The 22,589-nt window shown below is 38.5% G+C and overlaps 1 protein-coding gene across 1 annotated transcript; it reads left to right on the top strand.

Moving 5' to 3' along the window:
* The first annotated feature begins 11,444 nt into the window (after positions 1 to 11,444).
* LOC142097756 (hemoglobin subunit alpha-2-like) lies at positions 11,445 to 12,307 on the top strand. The gene is made up of 3 exons (XM_075179865.1): positions 11,445 to 11,602; positions 11,753 to 11,957; positions 12,082 to 12,307. Exons 1-3 carry the CDS (start codon positions 11,508 to 11,510, stop codon positions 12,208 to 12,210), a joined length of 429 nt encoding a protein of 142 aa, XP_075035966.1. The 5' UTR covers positions 11,445 to 11,507; the 3' UTR covers positions 12,211 to 12,307.
* The last annotated feature ends 10,282 nt before the right edge of the window (positions 12,308 to 22,589 follow it).

Here is a 22,589-nt window from a genome sequence, read left to right as displayed (position 1 = left end):
ACAAGCCAAGGTCGCAGGAACAAAGCAGGGCACGTAGATAGCAGGATTATCGACAAGCCGGGTCACAACAGGAGAGCAGATACACAGGAGGATAGTCAAGGCAGCCGGGTCACAACAGGGAAACACTCACAGGATAGCTAGAGGCAGAAACCTGTTACTCTGGCACCCTAATGGTGCCAGAGCCAGGTTTAAATAGGAGCAGAGATAGCAGGGATTGGAGGGCTGATTTAGGCACGCAGAGTGCCGATAATAGCATCCCGTTGCTTAGCAATGGGTCGGACCTGGGCGCGGCATCCCTGTTGCTAGGCAACAGGTTGCCCTGAGCGGCTCTCACAGGGTGTCCATCCCCGCCAAGCGGATTAACAGCGGGGACGGCGCCTGACACAGACTTTCAGCTTTAATTTGAGGTTATATACATCCAAATCAGGTGAACAGTGTAGGAATTACAACAGTTTCTATATGTGCCTCCCACTTTTTAAGGGACCCAAAGTAATGGAACAATCGACTCAAAAGCTATTTCATGGACATGTTTGGGCTAGTCCCTCGTTATTTCATCATCAATTATGCAGGTAAAAGGTCTGGAGTTGATTATAGGTGTGACATTTGCATTTGGAATCTGTTGCTGTAGACTCTCAATATGAGATCCAAAGAGCTGTCACTATCAATGAAGCAAGCCATCATTAGGCTGAAAAATCAAAACAAACCCATCAGAGAGATAGTAAAAACATTAGGTATGGCTAAATCAACTGTTTGGAACATTCTTAAAAAGAAAGAATGCACCGGAGAGCTCAGCAACACCAAAAGACCCAGAAGACCACGGAAAACAACTGTGGTGGATGACAGAAGAAATTTTTCCCTTGTGAAGAAAAACCCCTTCACGACAGTTGGCCAAATTAAGAACACTCTCCAGGAGATAGGTGTATATGTGTCAAGGTCAACAATCAAGAGAAGACTTCACAAGAATATAGAGTGTTCACCACAAGATGTAAACCATTTGTGAGCCACAAAAACAGGAAGACCAGATTAGAGTTTGGCAAACAACATCTAAAAAAGCCATTACAGTTCTGGAACAACATCCTATGGACAGATGAGACAAAGATCAACTTGTACCAGAGTGATGGGAAGAGAAGAGTATGGAGAAGGAAAGGAACTGCTCCTGATCCAAAACATACCACCTCATCAGTGAAGCATGGTGGTTGTAGTGTCATGGCATGGGCATGTATGGCCGCCAATGGAACTGGTTCCTTTGTATTTATTGATGATGTAACTGCTGACAAAAGCAGCAGGATGAATTCTGAAGTGTTTCGGGCAATATTATCTGCTCATATTCAGTCAAATGCTTCAGAATTTATTGGATGGCGCTTGACAGTGCAAATGGACAATGACCCAAATCATACTGCAAAAGCAACCAAAGAGTTTTTTAAGGCTAACAAGTGGAATGTTATGCAATGGCCAAGTCAATCGCCTGACCTGAATCTGATTGAGCATGCAATTCTCTTGATGAAGACAAAACTGAAGGAAAAATGCCCCAAGAAGAAGCAGGAACTGAAGACATTAGAATGCCTCTACATTAGTAGAGGCCTGGCAGAGCATCACCAAGGATGAAACTCAGCGTCTGGTGATGTCTATGCGTTCCAGACTTCAGGCTGCAATTGACTGCAAAGGATTTGCAACAAAGTATTAAAAAGTGAAAGCTTGATGTAGGATTGTTTAGTTTGTCCCATTACTTTTGGTCTCTTAAAAAGTGGGAGGCACATATAGAAACCGTTGTACTTCCTACACTGTTCACCTGATTTGGATGTAAATACCCTCAAATTAAAGCTGAAAGTCTGCAGTTAATGCACATCTTGTTAGTTTCATTTCAAATCCATTGTGGTGGTGTATAGAGCCTACAATATGAGAATTGTGTCGATGTCCTAATATTTATGGACTTGACTGTATATATATATATATATATATATATATATATATATATATATTGTGGCAATGGGAGTGGTTTGCCACAGGCCTCTAATAGTGGAATTAGCTATGGAGCTTACAGTCTGCAGGTAAAAGGCTGCAGACCAAGTCATACATGGGTGTAGCACTGTGCTTATGTTAAGTAATGTACAGGTCAGAGACATGTTGTAAAATAAATGTAAAAAGTAATTTACTTGCATGCTTTAACGTGTTTGTATCCACAGATGTGCTGATTAGGCGTTACAGAACACCTGAGGAGCCATCCTTTAAAGACAAGGTGGGAGTGTCGCCTGTCAGTCATCCAAGCCTGTGGGAGGAGACATCTGTATTTAAACGTGGAGTTGTGCTCTTGCCAGAGGTGACTGACGCTGAACTAGCTGGCCAGTCAGTAGTGAGCTGGGCTATGTCTAGTTAGTGTTTAGGGTCACTAGGAGGTGCAAGTAAAAGTATTGCTTGCTGGTGTCATCCTGACAGAAGTGTTATTTATTGTGATGCCAACAATAAATATGTTTGATTTAAAACAAGAAGTTTCGTGTTGCTGATGTCTACTGTGTATTCTTGCAACAGAAGGTGACAAAAGTGCCAAGAGAAGGGTGCGGTTTTGTTACAATATATATATATATATATATATATATATATATATATATATATATATATATACACATACATGTATATATTCCATAGACAAAAACCTTAAGGTTTAACATGTCCGGTTAAGGTTCCTTACACACCATCTAAAATGTAAGAAAACTATTGAAACTGTTCCACTCAAACTCCAAAAAGCAATGAAATTACGACGATTACGGCAGAAACCTTAATGGACGTGTTACTTGCGCAATACAGACATGGTTTTCCATCACATCCTATGGTTAGCTGCAGATTCAGCACTATCATGGAGTGAGATTGCTGTCACTCACAAAATGGTGGAGCTGCTAATTCACAGATTTGTGTGTTCACTGGAATACACACATGCAGTACTATTACATTTTCTTAGTTTAGCTGTATCGTAGTTTAGGGTCTTAATCAGATATGTTAAACCGTAAGGTTTTTTGTCTATGGAATTTCATGGCTTTTTGTAAAGTAAAAATATTGATAATAAATTTGTAAGCCTAAAATTGTACGGCCTTTAAAAATAACTTGACCAATCTAATTTTCACAATGTTTCCTTAATCCCTAAAAAACAAGCGTTTTAATATTGCTCTATTATACTAACCTCTACCACCTCTGTTGGATGACTGTCCCACCTATCCACTACAGTTTTGATTAAGTAATTTTTCCTAAGATTTTCTCTAAACCTAGCACCCTCCATTTCTAGTGCATGGCTTTCTCTCACACATACCCCCATGCCCACCAGCTTTGTGATCAGATGCACACATGCCATTGCCAAGTGCACCAGCTTTATTCTCATGTCGCCCCCTGCGCACCAGCTTTTCTCTCACGTCACTCCCATTCACACTATCTTTTCCCTCACTTGTCACTGCCTATGCACCAGATTTTATCTCACCACTTCTGCACCAGCTTTTCTTTCACGTCACCCCTGTGCACCAAATTTACTGTGGGGAGGGAGGGGGGATCGGGATCGCAAACAGAGTGCTGGGGGGAAGGGATCACAAATACACTGCTGTGGGAAGGGAGGGGGGATCGGATGACAGGCAGAGGAGAATGGGATCGGATGACAGGCAGAGGAGAATGGGATCGGATGACAGGCAGAGGAGAATGGGATCGGATGACAGGCAGAGGAGAAGGGGATCGGATGCATCCAATATGATTATATCATCCCGCTGCTAGATCCAATTTTGGAGTTCATCAGTTGCTGTCATCTACATATCTCTGTTAACTCAGAGGGTTGTAAATGTCTGATCTTATTACCCTGACAATTATGTTCTTCATAAGTCATCTAGTAATATCTGATGCGCTATTAATTCTAAATGTTAATTCAAAAGAGTCTCAATGTCCAATATTGTATTATGTTATATTAAGTATACATCACCTTACACGAGAGCATGAAAAGTAATTGGTCAATCAATCAATCCTCTGCTTTACACATACATTGGAGATAGTCACGGGAAGCAGAACATAAGCATCTTAGACCATATCTAATGTACCAAAACAGACCAGACAAAATAGAATGAGTTTATTTTACAGTATTAGAGTAATATCACTCTGGCATTCCAAATAATAGTTGATTTCCAATTAGAAAATTGCTAGCATGCTGACAAGTTAAATTAGGAACTCTCATCGCCTGTCATACTGGAGTCCTGGGGGTAAATGTATCAAGGTGCGATTTTGCAAACCCAGGGATTTTCTCGGGAGAGTTGAAACTCGCAGATGTATGAAGCTGAGATTTCATGTAAAATCGCCAGAGTTGTGCTTCTGTCAAAATCGGTATTTGCAAAATCGATAGAGATCAAACTCCCGACTGTTTGCCACTACAGCTATACAAGTCTCAAATGTATGAAGCTGCGATTAAGCAAACTCAGGAGAGTTTGCTTTCACACACGCCAGACACAACATGCTGCTTGCAGCCATTTTTGGATTGAAGGTTACGGACAAGAGAAAACTTCATTGGTGAGTATAGGGTATTTATTATTTTTAATAAAAATATATGGTATCAATGAGGGTGTTTACTGTCTTTATTGTGGGTTTATTATTTTTATTAAATGGATGTGGTTTTAGTGAGGGTGCTGTGATTTTCTAAACATTTTATTTTGTGGAACTACAGGTCCCAGCCAGCCGTGGGTGTCAGGGCATGTTGGCACTTGTGGTTCTCCAAGTGCCAACATGCCCTGGCTGCTGTGGCTATGCTGGTTCTTGTAGTTATACAAGTAGCAGCATGCCCACACTATTTAGGGAAACCTGGCTGGCTGGGACTTGTAGTTCCACAAAACAAAATGGCGTATGTTTGCTTTTTTACATTTATATCGGCATTATTACCCAACACCCACCGCCCAGGGGTGTAGGAAGAGCCCTAGTGCTATCAGCACTGGTCTGGGTGTCCCTAGGGGGGGAGGGGCGCTCGTTTTTTCGGCGGACCCCGCTCCCTAGGGAGTGCAGCGCAGCGCTGAACAGCCTGGGGTTGGTTAGTCATTATGGCAGGAGGACCCCTGCCGCATGTCCCCCTGCTATAGTGCCTCCAACCCCGGCTGGTTTGCCTAGTGCTGATTCCGTGAAAATCGGGGGGACCCCACGCAAATCTTTCCCCGATTTTCACGGAACCAGCAGTGGGCTGGCAGCACTAGGGTTAAAAGTGAATATAGGGGGGACTTATTGTTAATATTATTCGCACACACACACACATCGGTCAGGGAAGGGCTAGAGTGCTTTCAACACAGGGGTGGCTACCCCTAGGGAGGGGGCCCACATCTTCCTAGGGAATGTGTGGAAAGACGACACCTCGTTCATGACACTCATAGGGGAGGATGTTCAAGTTTGAGATACCTGCTACACTCAGCACAAACATCATGATGTCTAAAAATGTCTGGGAGTTAAAATCGGCACTTTACCTTACTGGTCAGCACTTCTGCCTCACAGCACTGGAGTTTGATTCCTGACCCATGGACTTATCTGTGTGGAGTTTGTATGTTCTCCCCATGCTTGTGTGAGCTTCCTCCAGGTGCTCCAGTTTCTTCCCACACTCCATTCCACTTAATGGCAATCTGTCCATCCTGGGACCTGTAGTGCACCCGGGATAAATTACTTTCATGTATTTCATGCACTTTCATCCAACCTTACAAATAGGTCTTATACCCAAAGAAAAAATAAGACCAACCATACCTTGAAAACATAAAAATTGTAAGGGTGGGGAATATCCTAAACTCTAAACTTTGTGGGGAGCTACACTAGACGCAGCCAGCTTAACAAAATAAAGTTCATCAAAACAATTTGAAAATTACAGTCATGGCTAAAAGTTTTGAGAATGAAACAAATACTATTTTTCACAAAGTCTGCTGCCTCAGTTTTTATGAGGGCAATTTGCATATACTTCAGAATGTCATGAAGAGTGATCAGTGGAATTGCAATTCATTTCAAAGTCCCTCTTTGTCATAACAATGAACTTTATCCCAAAAACAACATTTCCACTGCATTTCAGCCCTGCCACAAAAGGACCAGCTGACATTAGGTCAGTGATTCTCTTGTTAACACAGGTGAGAGTGTTGGCGAGGACAATGCTGGAGATCACTCTTTCATGCTGATTGAGTTAGAATAACAGGCTGGAAGCTTTAAAAAGAGGGTGATGCTTAAAATCATTGTTCTTCCTCTGTTAACCATGGTTATGTGCAAGGAAACACATGCAGTCATTGCTTAGCACAAAAAGGACTTCCCAGGCAAGGATATTGCTGCTAGTAAGACTGCACCTAAATCAACCATTTATTGGATCATCAAGAACTTTAAGTAGAGAGGTTCAATAGTTGTGAAGAATGCTTCAGGGCGCTCAAGAATGTCCAGCAAGCACCAGGACCATCTCCAAAAAGTTGATTCCGCTGCGGGATCGGGGCACCACCAGTGCAGAGCTTGCTCAGGAATGGCAGCAGGCAGGTGTGAGTACATCTGCACGCACAGTGAGGCAAAGACTTTTGGAGGATGTCCTGTGTCAAAAAGGCCAGCAAAGAAATCCTTTTTCTCCAGGAAAAACATCAGAGACAGACTGATATTCTGCAAGGGATTGGACTGCTGAGGACTGGGGTAAAGTCATTTTCTCTGATAAATCCCCTTTCAGATTGTTTGGGGCATCTGGAAAAATGCTTGTCTGGAGAAGGAAAAGTGATCGCTACCATCAGTCCTGTGTTATGCCAACAGTAAAGCATCCTGAGACCATTCATGTTTGGAGTTGCTTCTCAGCCAAAGGAATGGGCTCACTCACAAATTTGCCTAAGAACACAGGCATGAAAAAAGAATGGTACCAAAACATCCTCCAAGAACAACTTCTCCCAACCATCCAAGAACAGTTTGGTGATGAACAATGCCTTTTCCAGCATGATGGAGCACCTTGCCATAAGGCATAAGTGATAACTAAGTGGCTCGGGGATCAAAACATCAAAATTTTGGGTCCATGTCCAGTAAACTCCCCAGACCTTAATCCCATTGACAACTTGTGGTCAATTCTCAAGAGGCAGGTGGACACACGAAAACCCACACATTCTGACAAACTCCAAGGTGTATATATATTTACTAAACTACGGGTTTGAAAATATGGAAATGTTGCCTATAGCAACCAATCAGATTCTAGCTAGCATTTATTTAGTACATACTACAAAATGACAGTTAGAATCTGATTGGTTGCTTTAGGCAACATCTTCATTTTTTTCAAACCCACAGTTTAGTAAATATACCCCCAAGCATTGTGGCCCAGAAGTTCATTGACAGCATGCCAGAGCAAATGGCAGAGGTCTTCAAAAAGAAGGGTCACACACTTTGTGAAAACCAATACTTGTATCATTCTCAAAACTTTTGGCCATGACTGTACACAGCCAAGTCAAGCCAAAAATGACATGAAATGAAGCATGTGAAAAACTATGCCACAGGCACATAACAACATTTTAAAATAGAGAAGCATTATTATGGCTCCCAAAAGATTACATACAGTTTAGAAAGAATAAAACCATAAGAGAAAACCTGTCAACAACAAAAAACAGGAAAATAAAGTTATTGGCTAACTATTAGATATTATACATAAACCACTAGACATTCCCAATAATCATTTTGATTTTTTTATAAAATTGAAAATGTTATAATTTTGGCCATTAATAAAAAGAAGCCTTTTGTTCATAGTGGTTTGTTATGAGAGAAGTGTATGCAGGTGTACGGTCTGCATATTTAGTTGTGATCAGGTTTTTTTTTTAAAAAACAGTGTTTTTTCAGAGTTGATCATGGCTTATTCCACGTTGCCGCTATAGCTTTTGGACTTAGACATGACCCAGAGCTTGTATAAGTGTTGCGCATGAATTTAATGAAAACGCTACATATAAAGTCACTGTTTTGATTACTTAACTCCCGGTTCTGGGCATGCGCAAAGTGGTTTTGCATACTATCCACACAAAATCAGCAGATCAGTCTGCTAATGAATCAGGCCCAATGTCTCCTTGATGACTTGAGTTACTTCATTTTAAAATGTCGGTAACGGGAGCAATAGTTTAGGTGAGTGGTGACTTAAATGTGATAGTAGGCAGCAAATTCATGTGAGGTTTTAAGTTTTACAGATATTAACATTTTAGTGATGGACCAAAAATATGCAATATGTCATGCAAGTGTCTGCTAAGATAGTCATACATAATGATGGTCTGCTCCAATGGAAAACTAGCTGCACTTGTGCATACAAAGCATCATACTGTTCTATAAAGGGTCCTCAATATTTTGGGAAGCATCTGATCGCAATGGAGAAACAATGCAAGTTGTGAGAATCAAAAATGGCAACAAACTGATCTTACCATAGTTGCAACTTGTAAGGTGGTCTTCAGAGCTCTTAGAGTGAACCCAATACCTACACCTAATGGACGCTGCCATTATGTATGCTCTAAGATTTAGGGGTATATTTACTAAACTGCGGATTTGACCACACACCTCCCGTAGGCTTATTTAAGAGAAAGAAACAATATTTCTTTGTGAAGTTAATAAACATTTTCATGATGTGGAAGAGCTGTTTGGATATTCCAACTAAACATTTTAGAGACAAACTTAACAATTTTTTTATTTTGTAGACCTGACTACTACACTTTGTCGTAAATTTATAGTCTAAGGGATATATTAACTAAACTGCGGGTTTGAAAAAGTGGAGATGTTGCCTATAGCAACCAATCAGATTCTAGCTATTATTTATTTAGTACATTCTACAAATTGGGAGACTAGTCAGGATAGAAGGAAAGATGAATGCAGCAATGTACAGAGACATCCTGGATGAAAACCCGATCCAGAGAGCTCAGATTGGGGCGACGTTTCATCTTTCAGCAGAACAACGACCCTAAGCACACAGCCAACATATCAAAGGAGTGGCTTCAGGACAACTCTGTGAATGTCCTTGAGTGACCCAGCCAGAGGCCAGACTTGAATCCGAATGAGCATCTATGGAGATATCTGAAAATGGCTGCGCACCGACGATTCCCTTCCAACCTGATGGAGCTTGAGAGGTGCTGCAAAGAGGAATGGGCGAAATGCCCAAAGATAGGTGTGCCAAGCTTGTGGCATCATATTCAAGGCTGTAATTGCTGCCAAAGGTGCATCAACAAAGTATTGAGCAAATGCTGTGAATACTTATGTACATGTGATTTCTTAGTTTTTTATTTTTATTAAATTTGAAAAATCTCAAAAAAAAAAATTCAAGTTGTCATTATGGGGTATTGTGTGTAGAATTTTGAGGGGAAAAAAAGAAAATTTATTCCATTTTGGAATAAGGCTGTAACATAACAAAATGTGGAAAAAGTTAAGCGCTGTTTCCGGAAGCACTGTAACTGCAGATATACGCTGGTTTGTGTGCCACATGCCATATATTTATTTCAAGACAATAAAAAAAGTAAACATGTAAAATTGTGTGCTATGATTTATCTGTTGAACATAAATAACATATTAACACTCTTTAGATCCAAACATAAGTGTATATTTTACATAACTCTGATGACAGTGTAATTTATACCCTATTCTAAACATACTGGATGCATTTTCTTCCCCATCACAAATAAAATGCAATACAAGAGTCCAGAGAGAGGAATAATACCGCTTTCATACTGCCGCCCCGGCAATATCCCGGGTTTTTCAAGCTGGGTTTTTGGCGGGGCTCGGAGCGTCCCAGCTCAGAAACACCATTCATACTGCACTTCGGACCCGGGAATTTCCCGGGTTGACCCCATTCATACTGCACAAGTCTGTGCCCTGGCAATTTGTGGGAGTCATCACCAGAGCAGTTTTCATTGGCTGAAAAATGGTGATGTCATTGAAAGGTGACTGGTTTTTTGACGCACACACTTTTTCAGTGAAATAAAAGCAATTTTCTCCAACAAACTCCGATTCTGCTTCAGCTTGATCTGCACTCCACCATCCACCATTTCTCCTAAACTCCTTCTCGAATCTTCCACGGGCTCCCACCGATGACATCATCCTCCAGAGACAGGCAGACAGCCAATCAGCTTGTTTTCTGTGCAACCCGGGTTTAAAAACCCGGGTTGCACCATTCATAGTGCAGGCAACCCGGGTCCGACCCGGGAATTACCCCTCGATAAATCCCGGGTTGAAGACCCGGGTTTTTAGACCCGGGATTTTTGACTTGTACCATTCATACTGCACCAAGACCCGGGTCGTTTGAGCTCGCCCCGGCAAAAACCCGGGATTTTGGTGCAGTATGAATGGGGTTGCAGATTTAAAGCTGTGATGCTTTGCATTTCAAAATAAAATTGCACAAAAACATGTAGTCATATGTTGCTATATTAACATATTCCCTCTATATCCATTTCATGTATGAAAATGTATAGAAATACAGGACATATAAATATTTTGTCTTAAATGTCAGTATGATTTTCATCCTTAAAACCATCAGCACTATTTTATATAATAATCTGCAGCTCGCCCATGTTTTTGTTTAGTAGCAATTCTGAGCTCCCAATCACAATACTTTTTTTGTACAGGGTATAATGGCTTATAAAATGTACTGTAATGATTATATGTATCAGATATAGTTAGTGTATACATACATATTCTAAATTACTCATGTATCTATAATTTTTTTTAGTTATGCATCAATTATTATCACATATAACCACTGTGACAGAAATATGCAGAATATATTTTCTTACCCAATACCAGCAAACAAATAGAATTGTTAGCTAACGTACCTTACTAGCAATATGCACTGCCTACACCCAATTTAGATACTCTGGTACTGGGAACTAACATTGTTGTAAAACAAGTTAAAGAATGTGATATTTCTTTGCTTTGTTTCCTTCTTTTTAATTTCATCCTATTTATATATTTCCCAGATAACTTCATATTAATCAGACAGCACATACCTTAAAATTAAGCAGAAACCCATGTTATACACTTTACAATGCTTGCTAAATAGGCCACTATCTTGACTGTCTTAATCTATCAGACATTATGTGAAACTATGTGAAATTGAGGAGTTCATGAATTCCCATCATCATATTCCAGGGTATCTCATATATATATATATATATATATATATATATATATATATATATATATATATATATATATATATATATATTGTACTTCTCCTCATTCAGGAATACTCTGTTAATATATTGTGCTCAACCCGAAAGTATTTGCAAGTTTTACTGACTTTATAATTGTTTATTTTACAGTAACCTGGTGCTCTCGTTATTTTAAGACCTTTCAGGGAACATTAGAATCGGGCTAGGTTGCTCCCTTGGCGATTATTCAAGATGAATGGGTGTGGAAGCTGTGGCTCCGGGAGGAGCTGGACTCGGGCCGGTCCAATAGATGAAGAAGGCGTGCGCCTGTATTCCGGCACAAGAACCGCATATAAAGTCGGCAGTGAAGAGCTGCTTCATCAGTGTACTCATTGAACATCATAACTAACCACCATGGCCCTCAGCGTTGAGAACAAGGCACACATCCAGGCCATCTGGCCATGTGTCGCTGCTAATCCTGAAAAGTATGGCGGAGAAGCTCTGTACAGGTAAGATAAATCGCTGTGCATGGGATTGAAGTCGCTGTGTGGTATGGGTGCATAGTCATATTTCTACATTACAGGAATCTCCTAGTCTTTATATATTATTTCTATCACGAATGCATCATGTGATTTATCGCTTCACGTTTTCTTTTGCAGTCTGTTCCTTTGCGATCCCCAGACCAAGACTTACTTCCCCGATTTTGACTGCCACCAGATTACTCCACAGGTTGCAAACCACGGAAAGAAGGTAATTGAAGCTCTGACTGAAGCTGTCAAACATTTGGACAACATTGAGGGAGCCCTGGATAAACTGAGTGACCTCCATGCCTTTAAACTGAGAGTGGATCCTGGCAACTTTCCAGTGAGTGTTAATCAGTGACTGCTATTGTAGAATTTTTGTGTATGGTTAGTTATACAATGTAGGACCATTATGATTGTATTTGTGTGATAGCTAAATCTTATTACTGTTTCTCTTTCCAATCCAGCTCCTATCTCACCACCTCCTGGTGGTTATTGCTAAACATCACTCTAAAAAGTTTGACTGTTGCACTCATCAGGCTCTGGACAAATTCCTGGCTAGGATTGGGTGTTGTTTGACATCCAAATACCGCTAAGGAGATCAAGAATGGCAGATGATGCAGTAACATCATATAATTCAAACTTATTAAGACAGCAAGCTGAAATATAAAAAATAAAATGGATTGAACTTAAGTCATTTGTATCTGGTTTTATTAGTATTCTTGTTGTAGATAGTTTTTTTTTAAATTTAAATGAAGTGTTGTTTTAGGGAATCGATCATTAAAAGGTTTCCAACCAAAACAAGAGACACTATCATGTGCAAAATATATCTGACACATAAACTACACTTGTTGCAAATGGGTACTGAAAATGTTCAAAATATTATATCCACTGTTGTTTATCTCCAATGTTCCATATGTAACTGTTCATATGCTACATAAAGCACACAGAAAATAAGAAAGTTTTGAAAACAAACATATATTCTTAAATAAAGACTAAAAACATCTCTATAAATGTACAATGTGTAATAACAGTAAATACAGAGACAAACATGAGTATTGAATAAAGGGAATGGTTCATATTACATTAGATATTTGCAATAACATAACTTGACTCCATGTAGTCATTTTTGTTGCAAGTTAGTAAAATTTCTGCAAACACTTTTTTTCCTTCTATGCAAATGTAATTAACATGGCTAATATAAATAAGATGGACACAAATTGAACTCAATGAAATAAAAGGGGCTGATGATATGTTCAGCAGGTTTGAATTTTGTTCTTCCTGCCTATAAGCAACAACCTCACAGATCAGGATTAGGGTTCTTGTGGACGTGGTGTATCCTTAGTCCTTGTGAATACTCATTATATCATCTATTAGACGGGTGTCAATCACAAAAATCAGCTAACAACACTTTCTTTAAACCCTTATTGGAGCAACAAGTTATCTGGATAATAAGAAAAGACCTGTCACACTAGATCTCAGGGTATCAGTCCTTTCATATAGCTACATGTCCATTGTGTTCAATGTAAAAAATAAATCTTGTGCGATATGGGTACTCTCAAGTAGTAGTTGTATCCTACTGTTTCATGAAGAAGAGAAAAGACTATTTTTATATTGAGGCACTCCTGGGATAGGGTAGGGATTGGCTCAAGAATTGGCGTCAGACTATGGATCCATCAGTGAGTCTGATCATGTGGAAATGAATGACGTGGCACAACAAAAACTAAACGTTTATTATATCCTTTCAAAATTCTGATGTTTTAAAAAAAAACAAAATATTAAAATTTCCTAAGATATATTTCAGTGATAGGGAATCTTTTATTGTTATGTGCTTATTTCTACCTCTTATTACATTTTATGAAACCTGACACTATTTCTATAATTTCTCTTAGCAGAATACATCTAGATAAACATTACTATGTGTCTTCTGTATAGAGGAATAACCACTTAGGGGCTCATGTTAAGTTGAACCCAAATTGCGCTCTTGGTGTATAGTAGCTTTTACTTCTCAACAAGCGCTAAAAGGACTAATTACAAAATTAGTAGTTTGTGCGCATGCTCAGATGTAAAAAATCATATTACAAGCAAAGGACATAATTTACGTTCAACTTAACATGAGCCCCTTATTTGTTATGCTGCGGAACTAGGTAAAGAATGGGTATATTAAAACCCATTGTTTTATTAGTTTTTACTACAATCTTTCATATGTGACAAAAATTATTTATTCATGTTGTGTAAGTTTCACATTGACAAAACAATTTTCCTTGAGGCAGTAAATTTCCCCATAACTCATTGTGACCCACTTGCTGTATTATTTAAATGGAAACATAAAATGTAATATGTTCAAAACATGAAAAATGTGAAAAATTCAGAATACAAGCTTTATCTTCTATAAAATGTCTTTTCCATTCTTCTTCTAATATTTATCCATGTCATAGCAAGGAACAGTGATGACTGTGAGATATCTCTAGTGATATATATGAGAGGCATATTGAACTGTATTGATGGCTTGCACTCTTCCCCAATTTGACCACGTGAAATTTACCCAATAAAATCCAAAATAATCTACTAATACAGGTAATGAATTACCATTTTTTCTTTCAAGAAAAAAATTGTAGCGTTTTGCACTCCAATTAGATATTATGAATGAATAAATATTACATTATAAAACTACCTTATCAACCTATATGGAGAGATAGTTTTCACTAAGCAATCCAAAAAAAATCATATACATCAGTAGAAAGATCCCTCCTCGGATGAAAGGTGTTCATAACATAAATTTGGAAATCTTATAGTACAATACTTTTCTGGGCATTTATGTATATTTCAAGAGGAATTTCCTGATTCTAAAGATGAACAGGATGTCATAATAACCTTCAGAGAACCTTCAAGCAAAATAAAATCTGGAATTTAGTCTAATAATCTTCAGTTCAGATAACTCAAGCTGATGTCTGCCATATTCTTATACAGTGAATGAGTCTGTCCTATTGAGAAGAGCATTCCTAACTCTGCACTGCAGCTCATACAGAGTTCTATGCCCTTGGGGCAGTCTGTTTGAGACAGAGGTACTGCCCTGGATTGCCCTACATTGCTAAGACTATAGTCATTGCCAAAAGTTTTGAGAATGACACAAATATTATTTTTCACAAAGTCTGCTGCCTCAGTCCCTCTTAGTGATGACAATGAGCTTGATCCCAAAAACAACATTTCCACTGCATTTCAGCCCTGCCACAAAAGGACCAGCAGGCATCAGGTCAGTGAGTCTCTCACTAACACAGGTGAGAGTATTTACGAGGACAAGGCTGGAGATCACTCTGTCATGCTGATTGAGTTAGAATAACAGACTGGAAGCTTTAAAAGTAGGGTAGTGCTTAAAATCATTGTTCTTCCTCTGTTAATCATATGTTGCCCCTCTGCTTCAAAAACTGAGCAATTTTTGGATTCAGGGGGCTGTACATAGATTACTATTGAGATCCAATTTTTTTTTAGTTGTTTGTTGTTTCAGCAGATGTTTATGACAGATGAAGGGCACAGATCTGACGGTAAATCTTGTAAGACTTGTATAGTGTGTACAGTCATGGCCAAAAGTTTTGAGAATGACACAAATATTATTTTTCACAAATTCTGCTGCCTTTTTATAATGGCAATTTGCATATACTCCAGAATATCATGAAGAGGGATCAGATGAATTGCAATTAATTTCAAAGTCCCTCTTTGCCATGACAATGAACTTTATACCAAAAACATTTCCACTGCATTTTAGCCCTGCCACAAAAGGACCAGCTGACATCAGGTCAGTGATTCTCTCGGTAACACGGGTGAGAGTATTGACGAGGACAAGGCTGGAGATCACTCTGTCATGCTGATAGTTAGAATAACAAACTGGAAGCTTTAAATACAGAGTGGTGCTTGAAATCATTGATCTTTCTCGGTTAACTGCATGGAAACACGTGCAATCATTGCTTTGCACAAAAAGGGCTTCACAGGCAAGGATATTGCTGCTAGTAAGATTGCACCTAAATCAACTATTTATCGGATCATCAAGAACTTCAAGAGAGGTTTAATATTTATGAAGAAGGCTGCAGGGCACCCAAGAACGTCCAGCAAGCGCCGGAAACGTCTCCTAAAGTTGATTCAGCTGCAGGGCTCGGGGCACCACCAGTGCAGAGCTTGCTTAGGAATGGCAGCAGGCAGGTGTGAGTGCATCTGCACATACATTGAGGTGAAGACTTTTGGAGGAAGGCCAGGTATCAAGAAGGCCAGTAAACAAGCCACTCCCCTCCAGGAAAAACATCAGGGACAGACTGATATTCTGAAAAAGGTACAGGGATTGAACTGGTGAGGACTGACAAACTCCAAGCATTGGTTAGGAAAGAATGGGCGGCCATCAGTCAGTATGTGGCCAAGAAGTTGATTGGCAGCATGCCAGGACGAATTGCAGAGGTCTTCAAAAAGAAGGGTCAACACTGCAAATATTGACTCTTTACATAAACTTAATGTAATTGGGCCTGATTCATTAAAGAACTTAGGCAAGAAATTTCTTATTTAAGTCTCCTGGACAAAACCATGTTAAAATGAAAGGAGTGAAGTCTAGTTTTCTATTTGGCACATAAGTTAAATAATGGCTGTTTTTTCATGTAGCACACAAATATCAACTTTAAATTTCAGTGTACAAATAAGGTATCAAGTATTTGTGTGCTACATGAAAAAACAGTCAGTAATTAATTTATGTGCAAAGTAGCAAACTAATTTTCACCCCTTTCATTTTTACATGGTTTTGTCCAGAAGACTTAAGTAAGAAATTTCTTGTCTAAGTTCCTTAATGAATAAGACCCATTGTCAATTAAAGGCTTTGACATTTATGAAATGCTTGTAATTTTACTTCAGTATACCATAGCAACATCTGACAAAAATGTCTAAAAACACTGAAGCAGCAAATTTTGTGAAAACCAATACTTGTGTCATTCTAAAAACTTTTGCCCATGACTGTACTGCGCCCTCACCAAATCACACCTAATCATACACTGTGACAGGATGGACCTCCTATGCCACCCTGTCTGTTGTTGCTGGGAACCAGTTGGGCTTACTTTGCCACCGTCCCCTTTCGTTATTCCGAATATGCCCCTCCTATCACAATAGGAGGAGCCTTCTGCCACCACTGGACTCCTTTATGGCATCTAGAACCACGTTCTTTCTGGGTAACTGTCGGTGCTAGTATACTCCTGTGCTGGTACACCTGGGCTGGTACCCTGACCACTTACTATGGATCAGGGTGCTGTGGATGGATACCCCCTGGCCTATCACACTGGCAATAGCTGCTGGGTAGCGGGCAGAATGGTGGTACTAGGAGCTGGGTCCAAACTTCAGAACAGCTAGAGGACGGATTAGATTTAGGGTCTAACCTGTAGGTCACAGGAATACAGCAATATTGAAGAAGTTATCAAGCAGGGTCTTGCAGCAGAGTGATGTTTATTTAGTAAAAGTGTCATGACAAGGACAGTTTCACTGATTAAAGGTATCAGTGGTCAGGTCAGATGGAACTTCAGAATGATACATTCCAGTGTACAAGGGCTCTGTTTTTATACAGTTTTAGAGACTAGTCTTGGCAGGGGTAAGCCATCCCACTGATCAGAGAAGGCTCCGCACAGACTGCAATATGTCATTCAAACATTAACATCAGGATGTACTCTAATCCTGCATCTAACACAATTTAACTTCCACATCAAACTGATTTCCTCAGATTTCCATCAGATCTCAGGATGTTTTTAGATTTTAAATGCAATTTATACTTAACAAAACTTACACTTCTGTGATATCCTACATCATGTGATGTTTACAAAATTCAGACAGGTTCTAAGACCCTTAAGAAAAGCTACTCAGAAACTCACAGTAACGACCTCCTGTGGTGTGCTCAAGTGTTGGTCACTCACATTGAATAGACTTAATTAGCCTTAATGAGGACATCCTCTAGAAACTACACACAGACTGCCTCAAATAAATGCTTACCAGAAATAAAAAAATATACCTTAGGCATGAGTGCATTTCCAATCATATAAATAAGCACCCTGCGCTATTTTCTTTAAATAAATTTATACCATAAGTTACTTATAAGTGATCTAGTCACATACACTTAGTAGTGACTGCTGTTTAAGAGACTAATTCCCCCCTCTCCACTACACCAATTGTACTAGTTCAGGAATAGTACCTACGTGTGTGTGTGTGTGTGTGTGTGTGTGTGTGTGTGTTAAGACTCCAGTTGCCCCACGCACTGAACAGACTACATGCTCACCTAGCCTCCTCCTCCCACGAAAAAGCAAAACGTGGACTACAATCCCTATTATCATTGCTGATTCAGGTTGTAATTTCTTGAATATATTAACAGTGTAAATCTGCTTTATTGCTATGTAGTTCTGCTTCACTAAAGGAGTTATTACCAGTGTATTATCACAACACTTATGTATTATTGTCATTTCCCTCCTGCATGTGCTTCACATTGGCATTGTAAAGACAGGCGTTTGTTTCTATTGCGCATGGTATTCCATTGTATAAATTAAGTTCTATTTCAAGTTTTTGCATTCGTCACACTAACCCTTAAAGCGCCATAGTTACACCTGTGTCCATTGCTGTTTATAGAGAAAAACTTTTACTCATAATACAAGGTGTCAGGTTACAGGTTACTAGGCCTTTATACCAATAAATGTGCCAAGTGGCTTATTCCCCTTTACCTGTGAGTGTGTCTTCTTGCAATTGACTTTATGGAGTCCGAATCAACCAGGTACATGGAGGCACCCAGAGGAGCAGGGGCTGCATAGAATATGTACAACATTTCATAGCACAATCCTTCACCTGATCCTTGATTTGGTTGTACCAAGCAACTTTAATGCATATTCAATATTCATCAATACAATTGTGAATCAAGTACGTTATATCCCAAACTGTTATTACAAGTAACATTTGTGGCACAAAGGGGGGCAGGTGTGAGACTAGAAGGCAGCAGACATCGCACACACATACGGATGATATAACAGGGCAGCGGCAAAAGCAGTCGAGACAAAGGGGTCAGACATATGGCAAGGAGACAAAGATTACGTGAAAGGGCAGAGATCAGAATGGCTAGATGTGACTTGGGTAATTAAGGGGTGGTAGACATTAGGCAAGATTCTTATATTGGAGTATCTATCTATTGGTCTGTTTTTCATTAGTATCACTGTTATTATAAATTTATATATAACTATAAAGCACATATTTTATGGGGCACTAAACTCTAAATCAAACTACTACTACACATACTGGTAGTGCAGCTTTAAATATACGTTATTTGTTTATAGTAGCTTGGCCCACATTTTATGGTGATACAGTATTTTTTTCTTGGCATTTCAAAATGTTCAGCATGACATGCAATCTTCAATTGAAGGTGTGCAGACATTGGCGTGTTCTAAAATAATTTATCAGCTGTGCACATTAAAACTTTATCAAAATTCCCAAAAAGGGCGTTTTTATCTCTTATTTTTCAGGTTTTGGGTGTGTGGTAACCTCAAACGCTCTTTCATGGTCAGATGGCTGTAAGCCAAAATAATGAAGGCGAAACAAACTGCTGTCTGTTATTGTACATTCTTATTTTTTTATTAATTACATTTTTTTTAAGAAATAAGAAGATACATGTAAAAATATCAACTGCAAAAGTGGTACAACTCTTATATTTGTACAGTGCTTAAGATAGTTTTTTATTTCTTTGTATAATTGTAACCTATTGTATCGTCATCATGTATGAAATTGCTATTAATATCAAAGTTAGAGCAACCTCAGCCAGCAAATAGAAGCAGCAGGGTCCAAAGTGTGTGACAGTATTAATGGTTTCATTAGGTTATATTTAGTTGCCATTCTCCTATGTTACTACAAGATCAAAACTTTTATAGCATATTTTGCTGTGGTAGTCATTATTCCAAATGCTACAATTGTGACACTTAGTATAGCGACAGAAATATTCCTATTTAGTATTCCTATTCCTAATTACTATAAGGGCGACATGAAAGAAATACAGACTTACTGTAAAACACACAGAGAACATTTCCAACACGGATCATATCAATTCCGTCTACAGAAAATGCTGGCAGTGGGAATTGTCGTCACCTAAAATGGTGACTGCCATCTTTTTCTGTAGTCTGAATTTATATGAGCCATGTCGGAAATGTTCTCTGTGTGTTTCAGAATTTTTCTGTCGCTATACTAATTGTCACAATTGTCGCAATTCTCCCATTCAGAAAAACGTATCCCAGCCTAATTTTGCATATGGATAATGAAATAACATCATATTTTCTATTTTGGTAGTACTATAACCTGCTGAAGACTTTCACTGTAATGTTCAGTGGCACCAGTATCAATACACCAAAGCAAGTTAGATGGCTCTAAATGATAAATCTACAGAGGAACTAGGAGGAACCCCTACCTCTACATATCCCATCACCCTCCCAAGCCGTGCTATAAACAAGGCATAGAATTTTCCGCAGCATCTTCTGGTGTGAAGCAGCAGTGGATTTTTTCCTCTATTGCACAATGTAATCCTGAGGAACCCCTGACACCCTTTGGCGGAATCTTGGGGTTCTGCGGAACCCAGTATGAGAAACACTGTTTAAAAGTGCAATGCTTTATTACAAAAACAACAATATAATAAACTGCATTGTTATTTTTTTACCTAAATTTAAACAAATCTATTAATTAACAAACAATAAATAAAACATTATTTTATAATGATGCTGCTATATCAAATCATCACTGTATGCAAAAAAAGTTATCTTATTCCCTTTTAAATGAATTGCATACAGCAGGCAGCGATCGGAAACTTGTAATGATCCTGAACACAAGTAACATGAGTAGTCGGTATGGCGTCATTGGAAACAATGGTTTCTATTTTCAGACCCACCTTCGTGCATTACCTAACAATAATATAAAATTGACTCTGGTGGGTGCGAGGCTGTAGACTTCCCCAAATTATATTTGCCTCATGCTCTGTTGCTGTACGGCAACCAATGCTTGTTAGTTCCAACTCTGCACTGCAGAATATGTTGGAGATTTACAAATAAAATATATTACCTATAAATAATGTCATTTTAAAGAAATGTATATAGTTAAAATCAAGACATTACACAATTATTTTACATTTCTCTCAGCAATCTATAGACAAAATGTACACTTGAAGATAAATGGCAGCTGTTGTTATTATGGCAAAGCATTAACAACAAAATAACATATGCGATAGTTAATCAAATTCATGGAGAGCTTTGAATAATGTAATAATCTATAGATTGTTGGTTGAGCAATTATTTTTAGATCTGCAACACAGTGGTAATACAAAGCTATACATATATTTTACATAAAAATATATTTCATACTCAGTTGATATGTCTACTATATGGTACTTAAGAGAAAAGTCCAAGGTAAATTATTAGTAAAAACCCCAAGTAGCAAAATTGTGGAGGTCCCAAATCAAGGACATCACAGTATGGCAGAACTGACACCAGTCAGTGTTGTGTTGGATAATCCCCTTCATGAAAACTAGGACAAAGGGGAGATGCAAATAGTGTTGTGATAGCGCCTGTGTTAGAAACAGTGCTGTTAATATATGACTTATCCATGTTGAGAAAATACCCTGTGCAGTGATGGAGGAGAGGAGTTCTGCTGAACCGTAAATGTTCCTGGCCAGGGATCTCCATACTTCTCCTGGGGGGGGAAGAGAGCGTACTAACAAAATTAAAGTTGTGCGAATACATGTACTTTACTAGCATCAAATGCTTAAATAATATTTAAAACAAACTAGAAGTAAAAAATTGGATTTATTTTAAACTCTTTCTACCCCGTTTACGTGCACCACAAGTACATTTATACATGCCATCATGCTTATTTAAAATTATATGTAATTTAAGACAAAAGTGATGTAAACCTAAAATAAAACATTTTACCTTGGTAACATTTGTAACTGGGGATTACAAGTTCCTAAAAACCAAAATAAAAAATAATGTTATATATACTATGTATAGGAAACATGTTCATTGCCTCTGTTTATATCATACAAAGCATTATAGTGACTAGTTTAAGTCATTTAACAAATTGATATTGTACTGCTTGCTAGTATGTACTTTTTCCCAACTGCTCTTAACTAATGGCAGACATTGTAGTCATACCTCCCTACTACCCCTTGCACACACAAAATTGCTTAATGAATGATCCAAAGCTTAAGGATCTAGGAGTAATTCCTAGTTTAGTATAACCAGGGCCGTCAAAAGTAATCCTGGTATGGCCACTTCTTGAGACACTCCTCGGAGCCCAATCCTCCCCCTAAACTTTGGGGCTACTTTGTACCAACCCCTCTCTCAGCGCCCCTTAGCTTAGCACAGGATAACTTCAAAAAACTTTATATTTTAAAGTGTATAATATACCATACCTTTTAATCCAATTGTGTTTCTAATTAAATGAAAACAAAACAATATTTGTACAAATATAATTCACGTGAGTTTATACAATGTCACTTGTTTATTATAAATCATACGTTTGTCTGTCTTTACATTAATTCATTTGCTACTATAGGAAGATTACACATGTCACTATATCAGGATGGATATTTCACAAGAATGGGAAAAACAGGAAAACTTAAAATATGTTGAATATATGCAATAAATATTTTACTTTAATTACAAATGAAAACAAATCAGCTGTATTTACTTTTGATGTTCAGACATGCATAAATTTATACAATATTCTGGTTTTGCGATGTTCAAACATTAGTGTTTTAACAGATACATTAATTGTACTAATTGCATCTGTGTTGACTTATGTGTCACAACATCACAAAGTTTGGGAACCATTGTATATCATACAAAGTAATGTATTATTAATGTCAATGTATTTTTCTGAACATAGGAATAGATTAGAAGTATCAAAACATATTTACTGCTTCTCAATTTAACCTACATCCATCAAT

This window comes from Mixophyes fleayi, chromosome 7 (assembly GCF_038048845.1).
Source record: "Mixophyes fleayi isolate aMixFle1 chromosome 7, aMixFle1.hap1, whole genome shotgun sequence".
Classification (NCBI taxonomy): Eukaryota; Metazoa; Chordata; class Amphibia; order Anura; family Limnodynastidae; genus Mixophyes; species Mixophyes fleayi.
The sequence above is the reverse complement of the archived record's forward strand: the minus strand, read 5'-3'. Positions and strand labels throughout refer to the sequence as shown.

What these genes read in the sequence shown, in the direction of transcription:
- LOC142097756 (XM_075179865.1), top strand. Translation starts at nt 11,508, where the DNA reads ATGGCCCTCAGCGTTGAGAACAAGGCACACATCCAGGCCATCTGGCCA. An exon ending in GGCGGAGAAGCTCTGTACAG is followed by an intron (nt 11,603 to 11,752) that starts GTAAGATAAATC and finishes TTTCTTTTGCAG; the next exon opens with TCTGTTCCTTTGCGATCCCC. An exon ending in TGGATCCTGGCAACTTTCCA is followed by an intron (nt 11,958 to 12,081) that starts GTGAGTGTTAAT and finishes TTTCCAATCCAG; the next exon opens with CTCCTATCTCACCACCTCCT.